Below are 14,392 nucleotides of genomic sequence, written 5' to 3'. Positions count from 1 at the left end.
GAAGGCTTTTCATCTAGGACCATCCTACAAGCCAAGAGATTGAGATTAAGTTTGTAAGATGAATGCATACAAATGTACCACCCACAAATCTTTATTTCATCCAAAGGGCATGGAAAATTGAAATCTAACAATTACCTATAGATGGCAGCCAATAATGTACCACCCACAAATCTTCAAGATAAAAAACGCATTAGAAAGACATTATTTATTCTTTATGGTACCTGATTAATATAACTTAACCTTGAAACACCGGCTACCAACTTGACCACGTCATCCCCAAACTCTGCCTCAATGTCATGCAGTCTTTTGCAAGTATCATCAACCACGTCATGTAAAATACCAGCCACAACAGTGTCAATAGCCTGAAACAGAGTATCAAGATCTCATACAAAGGAAACAATTTTTAATATGCAATGCATCTTAAAAAGGTAAAAGATAATAAGGAAAAAAAAGTTATCATGTGTCACTCAAGTGTCATACACTCATAGTAAGTACAGTTAAGAGTAGTAAAGCTTCAATTTAGTTCTCACTCTCAGTGACGTCAAAGGTTAAAATTGGTATGGGGAAAAACATTATTTTCAGATAACTTTTCAAATCAATTTAGAAATTGAGATGCGTAAGAAACAAATTGGAGACTTGGTGGAAATAACAGAAAAAAAAAATCATATTATCCAGTAGTTACTATAATCAAAGCTAAGATTATGGATAATTAAGAGAAATGATATTGATATGTATCATTATAATTGATTATACGACGTCAACTTTAGTGTTTCACAAATATGTTTCTTCAGAAGTGTTGCAACATTGTTAAAGAAAACCCTCCGGCATATGTTTGTTGAATTATACGGCTACAACCCAAATTTATGTGTTCTGATAAATACGAGACTGTCAATTATACGCCTGGCTAGATGATGATGATGATGTTATATTCAAGTTTATCAAATTGCAATTGAGTCCGCCCATGTGTTCCTTCCATAATGGTATGCATTCTTCTGAATATGCCGGTGAGGAAAAAGGGGAAAAATCCTCCAAGTAGCTGACAATTTTGAAAATGAACAATCGTTGTGACATATTGAGTGCAGGAGGAAAAGGAGTTAGCCAATGGCCGCCTGTTTTCCCAGAAAGTAAAAGAAATATATAATACGGAAACAAGCTCAATCACTTTGAATTTAATATTGTTAACTAATCCCTGGAGTTCATACTCGTTTACCACTTGATGGAACCAACGCAGCCAAAATTCTTCCTGTGTGGATACAGTGTGTTAAATAAGGATCTCCTGTCTTCCGCGTTTGGCCACGGTGTGCTTTTCTTGCAAAAGCTATAGCCTTCTGTACCTGCCTTCACACACAACGTATTTTAATGATGTAACAACTAATAGGAGAAAAACAAACAAGTCACAACACAAGTAGAGATATTAAACCTTTGCATCGTTAAATATAGGGTAGCCAGTAACATCTACTCCATCCTGCAGCATGGTACCTGCATATTATTAATTTACATTATTACATCTATTAAAATTATGACGCATGGAAGATAATGGATGATATTAATTTTGCTATTAAGAAAACTTATCAGGCACTAAAACTATCATTTAATGACAGAAACAACAACAGAAAATTTACAACGATGCAAAGAACAACCAATTACATATCACATTCAATCTCGCCAGTATTTTACACTCCATCTAAAGCTTGTTATGTTATCCAAAACAGAAAACGAAAAAACGAACACAAGCCAATTCTATCTACCGCAATAAGTTTTCTCTCCCCCGAATTCATGTACGAAAAACAAATCATAAGCGACTCTTCCATTTGGCACCACAAAATCATATGAATATCACCAGCATAGCAACCTCAGAAGTTCATGAGAACGAAACAAATAAATAAAAAGACGAAAGAAGAAAAAGAAGATGCAGGACCTGGTTGCTCCTCCAGTTTGGGCCATAGGAAATCAACCTTGGTGGAAAGACAAGCACCGGAAGCAATTGCGAAGGCGGTGACGGCGACCTGTGTGATGGCGGAGGAAACGGCGCTGTGGACGGAAACAGCCTTGGCAGCGGCGGCGATTAAATTATCGGAGGTGATAACAGGCGTCAACGATGTCGGAACAGCGATTTGGTCCAGCAAACACCGGAATCTGGAACGGTGAGATTTGAAGGATCGAAATCTGTGAAGAAATGGAGACTTGTTTTGAGCTGCTAACATTGTAGAGCGTTGGCATGAGAGCACGCTCATGCTCATACTATTAGCTATTTGGAGTAGTGAATAGCTATGGTGGCTGAGGCAGTTATTTTCCCGGGAAAATGGTGAGAGAGAGAAAATGAGTGGTTGGAAGAGAAGGTCAAGGAGAAAAGGAATCTTTTGCTGACGGGTGCTGATTTTCTCATTGAAATCTCACTTTGTCTTTTAGTGCATTGCTTATTACTTGCTCTTCAACGGTTCTTATATTTTAGTCGTGGATAGGACTCGAAAAAGGGAAAAAGCAATAACTGTGTAAAAATGTTTATGTTTTATTCAAATCTATTTTTTTTTGTCTGAATATATAATATATGTAATTTTAAAAATAGAAAATAAATAGATGTAACTAGCATATAAAATTTATCAAAAACAATATATTAAGAATGAGCTGAGCAACATATTGATTTAAGAAAAATTCTAAATAGTTAAAAAGAATTTAACACTATTGATATTAAATTAAATGTGTATAGTAAATAATGAAATTTAGTAATTTATTTTAAATATATATATATATATATATATATATATATATTCTTTAATTTTTAAGATATTAGGACAATTATAAAATGCATTCGTACTATATGCTGATTAAAATATATTAAAATGCATTTTTAATATTTTTAAGATATTAGCACAATTTTTAAGATAAAGTTAACAAAACCATTAATCTAATTAAAACGCATTCCTACTATAAAATTTTATTATATTTTAAGTATCATAAGTTACAAACATTATTTTAAGTAATCTTATTTTGGCCAAATTAAACACGGTTATAAAAGTGAGCTTGAAGTAAAGTGAATTTAGTTAAAAAAAAAAAAAAGCTATTTAAATATGCTGATTAAAATCACTCTTAGAAATATAATTGTCAACAAAAGGCACGTAAATAGTAATAAAATGGCATTATAAATTAATAATATTAAATATATGAATAATTTTGTTAATACATTTACAACTGAGATTTTTCTATCACAAAAATAGAAAAATATTACTTCCAACAAAACCATGGTTTTGAGGATAAAATTAATCCTCTGCTATTTGCCAAACATGTTTAACGCAATTTTCAAACCCTATTTATAACTCAACCTATCAATTTTCTAAACAGGCTATTAATAGTCAAACAACCAAAATACAGATATACAAATAAGTATTTTCAAAATTAAATTTTATAATGATTACTTTAATTATAATTAAGCTTAACAAAAATTATATCTGAAATAAAATAATTTTTTTAAAAAATTCATAAACTTTTAAACTTAAAATAGAAGTTAAATATAATTTATGGAGTCTTACAAGTTAGGAGTAAAAATAATTTTATTTTATTTTTGTCCCAAATAATTTTCATTTGATTTCCTTTTGTATGTTAATGTTGCACTGATACATTACAATGCTAAAAGGCAAAGAGAAAAATAAAGTACCATGAGAAATCCACTCCAAGCATCATACAGAGTTGACAAAGAGCACAATGGTGAATTGAGTTTGAGAACTCAGAAAAAAATTATAGAAGAGTATGTTTGATTTTTTGTTTTTAAAAATATAACATAATATAAATTTGTATTATATTTTATTTTTAAAAATAGAAAAATATTTTTAAAATATAAATTAAATATGTTCTTGTTTTTTAATATATATTTTATTGACTAAAATTTATTTTAAAAAATTAATTTAAAATAGAATTCATGTAATTTTTATAATTTTTAAGTAATAATAAAAAATATAAGAGAGTTAGAAGATACACATGTCCGTGCTAGGCACCATTAATTTCAAAGCATGAGCAAACACAATTGTGGAAGCATCCACACCGCAAATTTCCCTAAAGCGAAAGCCTCATAATTTTGATGAAATAATTTTGTATATAAATTAATGTCTGATTTATTGTTAGAAATATAAATTAGAATGGATTCAAAAAATGTTTTATATTTTCTTTGAATTAACAAAATATATTAAAAGAATTAATTTTTAACGATGAAATAAACAGTATAAATTAAATAAATGTTTTTTGGAATATTACATCACAGATATTCCCTATATCAGACACATTGATGTTGATTTGAGACTAACAAAAAAATAAAAAATAAAAAAACATAAGCAATCAATATTACGTGAGTGGTCCACAAAAATTGATAGATTAAAACAACTTTATAAAAAGTTGATAATATAACAACCCAAGGTAACTTTCCACGGTTTATTAATTTAAATATGTGATATAAAAGTTATAATTACGTTAATATGTTATTTGTGACAATTTTACGGAAGTATAGGTTTTAAAAAATTAGTGACAATTTTTGGAGAGTCTACAATAGTTAAATATGTTATCTATCATAAATAGTAGAGTTAAGGGTTTGACGAGAGATTTGTATGTTTATTGACGATTTTTGGAGGAATTTTTGCCATTGTCAGCAGCACCAAAGTGAGGAAGAATTTTTTTTGAGTGGGAAACTTGCCACTAGCTATTGTTGGAGCTATATAATAACTCTTTCAGCCATAAATTCATGCACGGAGAGAACATAGAAGAAAGAAACTAAGAGTGAAAATAAAAGAAAAAAGAGTAAAAAATAGAAAAATTCAAAAATACTTAGTTTAAATTTTTTTTAAAATATATTGATTAACAAATTTTCTCAATATGGTTCGTAATACAACTATTGATTCGTAAAAACACATCTCAGAATTAGTACGAGCTCAAAATGTAAATAATTTTTATGATTTATGTTATTAAAATATAATTTTGTAATTATAGCTAGTTATTAAATATTAGTATTTAGTGATTAAATATCAAATATGATTAAATATTTTAAAATGATGATAATTTAAATAATGTATTTAATGATTAATTATTTTTTTATATCAGGTAATGAGACTATTACGATCTCGTCACTTAGCAATAACACTGCTTAGACATGAGATATATGACATTTTACAGAAAGCTGGACTTTATCGTGTTGAACAAATATGTCAAATGCATATAAATGGTGGGCTTGTAAATGCACTTGTTAAACATTGGAGACCTGAAACATATACATTCCATCTTTCTTGTGAAGAATACATAGTAATATTAGAAGATATTGCTATGTTGCTTGGACTGCGAATCAATGGTCTACTTGTTAGTGGTTCTACTAATCTGAATATTATATAGCATTGTAGGATATGTGTGAACAGTTACTAGGTAGTTAGCCTGTATCTAACGATGTTGAAGATTCAGAAATAAGATTGAAGTAGATTATGCAACATTTTGGTTAGCTTCCTACAAATTCTGACCGTAGGATAGCACAACATGCTCGTTGATACATACTTTCTTTGTTAGGACATCTTCGAATGCCGAATAAAAGTAATTCAGTAGTCCATAGAAAATTCTTACAGTTGTTGGTGAATGTTGATGAAATTAAAATATATAGTTAGGGTTCAGCATGTCTTGTCTTTCTGTATAGAGGTCTAGATCATGGTTCACGATAAGATGCTAAAAAAAATTGTGGATGCCTAATATTGCTGTAGGTATGGGCATGGCACCGGCTCTCATGGTTTGCTCCAATACCTGGTGAACCAATAATATTTTTACTTACACTTAGATGGTGACACATTCAATATCCAACCAATACTCCATATAGAGACCTTGGAAATGTTAAAGTGACATTAGATAAAATGGGACTTCATGAGGTACTAGTCAACATATGTTAATTCTTATTAAATAATTTTGTACCTCTCTCACATTACTAAGGTACATATAATGTATTTTGTGTTAATGTAGTTTTTATGGCTACCATATGAGGATAAAGCTATTGATGCAGTTATTCCAGATGACGTGAGAGGCAAACGTCTATTGTGGTCAACTGCAAGCCCATTGATATGCTTTGAGGTTGTAGAGTGGTATGCAGCTGACCATGTAATGCGTCAATATGGATTTGCTCAGCCTATTCCTCTTCCGCCCCAAAGTCTTGAGGAAGTCCACAACAAAGACTTGCGTGGTTTAAGAGAACCGAAGAATTGGAGATTAATACATAATGATTGGGTGACAATGTGAAAATAACGATATCAACGTACGTTAGAAGGAATTCCAATTGACAACTATTACCCTTCGAATGAGTATTGGAGTTGATACACAATCTATGCAATGAATTCGTTGTCCCTACAAATGGAGCAGTCACAATCTCAACAACAACAATGTCTGTTAGAGCAAAATTTCATGTCTACACTCACACAGCAACAGGAGATTCCACCATCCTCAATTCAACCAAATGAGGAGTTTTATTAGTCACCGCAGATGAACCAGTGGCATCTATTTCAATGGGATGAACAACACCAACCTTCACGCATCTATGTGGATAGAAGATATATTCGTCGTGACTCCAAAAGTAGAGGATCACAGGGAAGGAGATCTGTTGATTGTAGCATTAGAAGTGTCATGTCTGATAGGTTTCTATGCACATATGACTTTATTGTTGATGATGACACACATTGTCAAGACATTCCTTAATGTGGAATTGACCTTAATGAGAATGCAACTGTGGAAAAAATAGCTATTAATGAAGAAGTTTATCGACAAAAACTAGTTACTCCAAGTGAGAATGCTCTATACCAATCATGTCTTGGTAGATGACACAACAGACATTTACAGGTGTATCTGCAAATGTGACAGATGGAGAACCTACATCACATGAAGAAGAGACAAGCGATGCCATAGATGAGTAGGGTGTGGAGGATGATGGACCTAGAGGAGGAAGATGAAGGGGCTTTTTTTTCACGCATGTTACGTCTGTTTACTCATGCCCCTGTGAGTTGGTACACAATCTTCACAAAAATTGGTAGCAATGTGCCTGATACAATATATATGGAATGCCTTTGGAGGTTCCCACTATCCATTGCTTCGTCTTATTGCTGCATTACTTGACTCGTGACGATCAGAAATAATATCAAAGTCATCTTGCGTCACGACTGATAACTTTTTGGCAAATGCATCAAATCTTTGAAGTAACAAAATAGGTTATCGTCCACAGGGATTAATGCTAAATACCAAACCACAAGAATGTTAGTAGTTAGGTTACCAAAAACAGAGTATAAACATAACAAAAATTAAATATATGTAGAATTGTAAAAGCTAAATTAAGAGTGCTGTAATTTAAAATGATATATGAGCAGAAACTGAGAACAAAAATGTAGAATAATAACCAAAATAACTGCAGAATGTAACTGCTTTAATTACTAAAGGTGGGTCTAAAAACAATTAAAAAGTACGGTGAGTTCAGAATCCCTTATTCTTTCCCTTTTGCATAAAAATATATGTATAACTCAAAATGCAGCTTCCTCTAATAGTCAGATTTTCTAAAATACCCAATCTCAATTCCTTGGTTAATTGGTTCTAAAACGAATTTAGTTTCCTAATTCTTTAGATAAAACCAAAAATATTCATTAAGATTTAAACTCATTTGACCACATAATCATAAATTTCTATTCCTAGATAATTTATAAATAAATTGATCTCAGTCCAAGAAAATTTACAAATTTTCAGCAATAAACTTCTTTTCATCAACCCCATTCACGTAGGATAGAGAAGCATTAAGTTCAGAATAAAAATGTTAAATTAAAGCTTGTATCTTGAGTTATATTCAATGCTTAGTTCATTGCAAAAGGTAAAAGAATAAGTTCATCATCACTCAACCCCAAGATATTTAGCTAGACATAATAGGAGTAAATAAACTAAAACTGAAATATATTGCAAAAAAAGAAATCATGTTTACAGAAATAGCTTACAACAGAGACATAAAATGAGGGAAGCTATTGTTCCATTACAAAAACCAGAGAAAAAGGGAATGTAACCCAAGTTCCCATAAGAATCCTCTAGAAAAGATGTAAGAAAATTGCCCTAGCTACCATTTCTATGTAAACTGTACGAAAACTTAAAATTTTGCACTTCCAGAGTGTAATAAAAATGAAAGACAAAAATATGCCACCTTTTCAAAAAATTCTGCTTTTATATGCTCTTTCACCTTCATGTCCCCACAATCAGAAGTTTATGTCCCTACAATTGTGTCCTGCAGTGATTCAATTCTAATTGCCATTTTTTTCTTATAATCCCTTCAAAATTCAAATGCCAGCAATCAATATATGAATGATTTATCAATTTTTCAACAATTACAACATCCCTTGAAATATCCAATTAATTGTATTATCTTATAATTTTAATTCAATAAAATATGTCAAAAACCTTTAATTTTCTACACGAGTCAATGACTCATCAACGACATATTTACGTAAATTATCAAGAAAAAATTGTCAATCATCTGCAGTTTCTCCCTCAATAATAGTAAAGGCAATTGGTAATATATTTTGATTGTCATCTTATACAACTGCTACTAATAGAGCTCCTTTGTATTTTTCTTATAAATGTGTCCCTTCGACATGTACAAGTGGTTTGCAGTATCTGAATACTCTAATGCAATGACCAAAACTCCAAAAACCTCTAAAATATTTGAACATCGGGGACCTGGTTATCATTGTGATAAGCTTGAACAACATCCTACTGAACACCTGATCCTCCAACAACATCACACATTGCTATACACCATTATGACAATGCTTCATATGAAGCTTCCTACTGACTAAATACGTTTTCAATTACTTTTTGCTTTGTCATCCATGCTTTCCGATATGTTGTTGTGTATCCATATCGAGCTTGAACTTCACTAATCATCAATTTTATCTTAAAAGAAGGGTCAAATTCAATCATTGGCTTAATACATTCTGCAATTGTTTCTGCATCCAACTTTCTATGATCTTGTGAAATCGTTATCTAAGTACAACTATGTGGCTCATTATACTTTCTAATTTCTCAAAAATAATTTTTCTTCCTCAAACTACCCCAAACAAGCCACTCATAATCTATGTCATAACTAACACATTTACAATAAAATGTATTTGGTTCAAACTCAAAAATTTTGTAGTCCACTCCTTTTGATATATTATAACTCTTAATTTTTTGTATAACAGCTTCTCTGTCATTAAATTGCATTCCAACATACAATTCTCCATCTACGTCACAATGACCTATAAAACACAAAAAAAGAATAATAATAACAACAAACTAAATATCATTCACACAACTAAAGATGAATTTATTACTACAAATATAATAAAACATGTCAACATACCTAAGTTAGCATACTCTGAAAATTCAGGAGCTTGCATAGCATTAAGATCTAAAGCATACATGAATGATGAAACCCCAAAGATATGTTGGTTAATCATTGAGTTTGATAAATAAGAGTCCCCATCATCCAAACTATCACCATCACTATCCTTTTCACTTTTATAATCTCCTTCAAAGCTGTCATCATCGCTTTCGACGTTGTTTTGTTCCCATTCAACATCTCTAATAGGAACAACACTCGCATATGCACCAATTGTAATTTATTTAAAAACAACATACAACTCAATTAAAGGATTTTGGTCATGACGCTCATAATAAATCTGAAATATTTGTTAAATATCATCATCATTGTTTATTGTCATCACTTGGTATTACATGAAACCTCTAAAAATAGAGATTGGACACCTGTAGATTATTCTCTCCACTGTTTTTAGAGTCTCCACTTCAATATATTGACAAAGTCAATATTTAAGTGCTTCAAATGATATATTGTAAGGAATATAGATGTAAGTTGGCTTCTCACAATAAATCTCACACCTTCACTCATATTTAAAACAATCTCACTATTAAAGTAAACTATTATATTTGCATTTATTTTTTTTTCAGCTATAAAGTATGAGAAAGGAAGATTCAGAAACAGAAAATAAAAGACTTTTAAGGTGTAATTCGTTACAAATACAAATGAATTATATATAGACAATTTTTTTTAAAACTCGTCAATGGCAATTTTTCTTTTAAAAAGTTGCAAGTGATGATTTTTGAATGTATAAAAGCACTTTTCTACTCTAAAATTACCCACAGTGAGTTTTAACTACGTAAAAAATTTATTTTTTTCTATCCTAAAAGTCACCAGTGACGTTTTCACTTTGAACCAATTTTTCATTCTTTAAAAATCGCCACAAACGGTTTTTTGAAATCCCATATATATGTAATATTGATTACAAATCCATATTTCAATACTTTTATAGTAAAAATGTCATGTTTAAAAAAAATACCCACTTTCCACAATATTAAAAAAAAAAAAGCGTTAATTGTATTATATAAAATATCAATACACTTTGGGTCCTTTTTTTTATATGAAAAAGAAATAAAAATTTATCGAAATATAGTGTTTTAGAAATAATTATAAAAGCAATTTTTTTTAAGAATTGCTTAGAATATTTTTTTTTACTTTAAATTTTTTAATTATTTTTTAATAATTATTATTGGCTATTTTTTATTATTTAATTTTTAAAAAAAAATTCACCAATGAGTATTATTTTTTATATTTTATATTTTTTTAAAATAATCGTCTGGAGCATCTTTTGAAACTTTATATATTTTTATTCATTAATATCTACCCAAAATAATATATTTTAATATATTGTTTTTAACACTTATACATAAATAAATAATTGATATACTTTTTTATTTTAATACATTTTTATTAAAAAATTCATATTATTAATTAATGAAAAAAAATATCGTATATATATAATTACCTAATACAATTATATAGAAAATATATTACTAATATATTTTAGACAAAATTACTTTTTTCGTCTCTTAACTTTAGGATAAAATTTATTTTCGTTCTCTAACTTCTTCTTCTTTTATTTTAGTTCTCTAATTTTTTAAAAAGTCTCAAACAGATCCTTTTCTATAAAAGACCCTGCCTTCGTTAGAAATTTTTATGTTTTATACTACTTGTACTGTGTGTATTGTGTGTTACTGTTTTTCTGTTTAGTATATTCAATTTGATTTCTGGCAACTTTTCTTCTTCTTTCATCATTTCATCTTTATATTCTTATACTTAAAATTTCATCTTCTTGTCACTAACACCAAGCACTCATCTCCCAAATACCAAACCATAAATAAATTAACTTTCTAAATACCCATTTTTTATTTCCTACGTCAGTGTGTTATGATTTACAATGACAATAGAAAAGCTATTTGTCTCATCACTATATGTTTGTTTTTCTGCTATGAGATTGCAGTATTTGGGAGAATGACTCTCAGAAGATGCTCGCATGAATATTACGAGAACATATCAATAGCTACCATTTGAGGTGAGTATGAAACGTGCTTGTTCTACATGAACCAGTTCAAGGAGCGATACATTGATATTGTTGATGGCAAAAAGTTGATTTTAGAGGAAATTTGAGAACCAATGTGAAAAAACAAAAGTTGATTTTAGATTATCATATTGAAAGTGAGAGGTTAATACTGTTGATGGCAAGAGGATGAAGTTTTGAGAATAAGAATATGAAAGAGGTGCTGAAAATAACTTTGAATCTAAAGAATAAGAGGATAAATAGATAAGACGACGAAGAGTAACAAATACACACGTGGTACAAAATAGACAAAATTAAATTTTTTAATTAAATTAAGGGACCAAAGTGAATTTTACCAAATTAGGGATGAAAAGAATAATTTTTCTATAATTTAATTAAATTATATAATTTTTAATAAAAGTACCTAACATAAAGGAAGCGAAGGAAGGGTAGGGAAAAGGGAAGGGAGAATCAAAGAAGTGAAGAGAAAAAGCAATGATTGAGAATCGATTGACACGGAAGCACCGGTGACTGTTGTTAACAATTTTTCTTCGTTTCTTTCTTTTGAATTATCAATAGTTATTGTGGTTATGGAAGAAGAAGAGAGAGAGAGGGTCCCTCGAATGAAACTTGAAGTGAAAAGGACCGTGCAACAATGGCATGGTGATTTCTAGGCAATTGATGATGAAGATGATGATGGGTTTTGCGCGATCAAATCTGAATCTGAATCTGAAGCAGCGAGTGTTGAGTATTTTTCACTATTGTGCGTATGTGAGTCCGCAACTGTTGCGTTTTCTGCAAATGCTTCACTGCAAATGCAAATGCTTTCCTTGGAAAGGGAACGATAACAACACCATCACTCTCCCTCCCACCTTTTCTCTTCCCGCTCCGCTTCCCCAATGGCCTCAAGGTTCTCTTTCTCCCTCCATTTTCTTTCATCTAACTAACTCTGTATTTCTCATTTATTATTATTATTATTATTATTGTTGTTGTTGTTGTTGTTGTTGTTGTTATCATTAATGCCATGTTTGAAGTAATTCCCATTCATCAAATATTATTTCTTTTAGGAAATTAATTGCCTTTCCATGATAGGTTTAATGGGTATCTTCTCTTATTTTTATACAAAGACAGTATTGGATCATGTTTTGGTGACATGATCTATGGATTAATGATTTAATTCATGCTGTGATTGTCTGTGTATGTGATTACAGGACAAGGTTTTGCTTCAGGGGTTGTAAACCTTGGTGAAATACAAGTGTGCAAGGTTACCGGGTTTGAGTTTGTTTGGAGCAGCAACGTTGGAAAAGGTGTTGCATTCTATAAACCGGTGGGAATACCAGATGGGTTCCATGTCATTGGTCACTATTGTCAACCTTGCTGCAAGCCTTTATGGGGTTTTGTACTTGTTGTTAGGGAAGTGGGAACTAGTTCATCTGAAACATGCAAGTTACCAGCTCTGAAGAATCCCCTTGATTATACCTTAGTATGGTGTCCCAATGCAGGAAGGAAGGAACTGTCAAATGCTTCTGCTTACTTTTGGGTACCTCAGCCTCCTGAAGGCTATAAGGCCCTTGGCTACTTGGTTACTAACAAGCCTGACAAGCCTAATTTGGATGAAATGAGTTGTGTTCGTGCTGACCTCACTGATAAATGTGAACCTTACCGTCTAATACTCGATGCTGCCTCTATAATTCCGGAGTTTCCATTTCAGGTGTGGAGTTTGAGACCTTGTGACCGCGGCACGCAGGGGAAAGGAGTTTCAGCAGGCACTTTTTTCTGCACTGGTAATTGGAACAAGGGAGAAGAGCTACCTGTTGTGTGCTTGAAGAACTTAAATCCTGTGCTTCCAGCAATGCCATCCCTACACCAAATTCATGCACTCGTAGAGCATTATGGCCCTACTGTTTTCTTTCATCCAGAGGAAGTTTACTTGCCTTCTTCTGTTGATTGGTTTTTCAGTAATGGAGCCCTTTTGTACAGAAAGGGTGTGGCTACGGGCGAGGCCATTGATCCAGCTGGCTCAAATTTGCCTGGTGGAGGAACAAATGATGGGGAGTTTTGGATAGATTTGCCAAGTGATAATCGAAGGGATTTTGTGAAACATGGGGACTTGAAAAGTGCCAAACTTTATGTTCATGTGAAGCCAGCTCTTGGTGGGACTTTTACTGACATTGCAATGTGGGTTTTTTGCCCCTTCAATGGACCCTCCACTCTGAAATTTGGAATTGCTAGTATAGCTTTTAGCAAGGTTGGAGAGCATGTGGGTGACTGGGAACATTTTACACTTCGTATATGCAATTTCACTGGAGAGCTGTGGAGTATATATTTCTCACAGCACAGTGGAGGTAAATGGGTGGATGCCTATGAATTGGAGCATATTGATGGCAATAAAGCTGTTGTCTACTCATCAAAAAGTGGTCATGCAAGTTTCCCCCACCCTGGAACCTATATTCAAGGATCTTCAAAACTTGGGATTGGCATTAGGAATGACGCTACTCGTAGTAATTTCTACGTGGATTCTAGCGTTCAATACGAGCTTGTTGCAGCCGAGTATCTAGGAGATGTAGTGACAGAGCCTCAGTGGTTGCAGTTTATGAGAGAGTGGGGTCCTAAAATCGTTTATGATTCAAAAACTGAGATGGATAAGATCATAAATGCGCTTCCTCTCAGGCTTCGAAATTCATTTCAGAACTTACTTAAAAAGCTTCCAGTGGAGCTGTATGGTGAGGAAGGTCCTACAGGGCCAAAAGAGAAAAATAATTGGATAGGAGATGAAAGATGGTGAATTTATATTTATTTTTACAAAGCTCATACCAAACGGATTGGTCTAATCGGCAAATTATGTTGTACACTCATACGTTATATTCTTGTATTATTATTGATTGGGTATTATTATTGTGAGAGTTCTTTTGCTGACGTCAATTCCATACCAAAAATAATTCAATCAAAATTCTTGCACTTTCGGGTTATGTTATCCCCATCATTTC

General features: G+C 31.8%; 2 protein-coding genes across 4 annotated transcripts in view; one reads left to right on the top strand and one right to left on the bottom strand.

Moving 5' to 3' along the window:
- LOC113869153 overlaps positions 1-2,415 on the bottom strand; it is a 31,548-nt gene extending 29,133 nt beyond the window's left edge. The window contains exons 1-4 of one of the 3 annotated variants that reach the window (XR_003505470.1): positions 1,919-2,316; positions 1,421-1,479; positions 1,203-1,334; positions 222-362 (exon numbers count right to left, since the gene is read on the bottom strand). Coding sequence is in view for 2 of the 3 variants with exons in the window: in XM_027505330.1 (XP_027361131.1) it covers positions 222-362; positions 1,203-1,334; positions 1,421-1,479; positions 1,919-2,240 (654 nt within the window). In the remaining variant the exon portion in view is untranslated. Of the gene's footprint in view, positions 1-221; positions 363-1,202; positions 1,339-1,420; positions 1,480-1,918 lie in introns of all 3 variants that reach the window. The other 2 variants (XM_027505330.1, XM_027505331.1) reach the window with 2 other exon arrangements.
- A 9,447-nt stretch (positions 2,416-11,862) lies between these two features.
- Positions 11,863-14,319, top strand: LOC113869048. The gene is made up of 2 exons (XM_027505165.1): positions 11,863-12,315; positions 12,617-14,319. Exons 1-2 carry the CDS (start codon positions 12,066-12,068, stop codon positions 14,188-14,190), a joined length of 1,824 nt encoding a protein of 607 aa, XP_027360966.1. The 5' UTR covers positions 11,863-12,065; the 3' UTR covers positions 14,191-14,319.
- Positions 14,320-14,392: the final 73 nt, after the last annotated feature.

Source organism: Abrus precatorius, unplaced genomic scaffold, assembly GCF_003935025.1.
Source record: "Abrus precatorius isolate BTA unplaced genomic scaffold, Abrus_2018 Scaffold6, whole genome shotgun sequence".
NCBI classification, from domain to species: Eukaryota; Viridiplantae; Streptophyta; class Magnoliopsida; order Fabales; family Fabaceae; genus Abrus; species Abrus precatorius.
The sequence above is the reverse complement of the archived record's forward strand: the minus strand, read 5'-3'. Positions and strand labels throughout refer to the sequence as shown.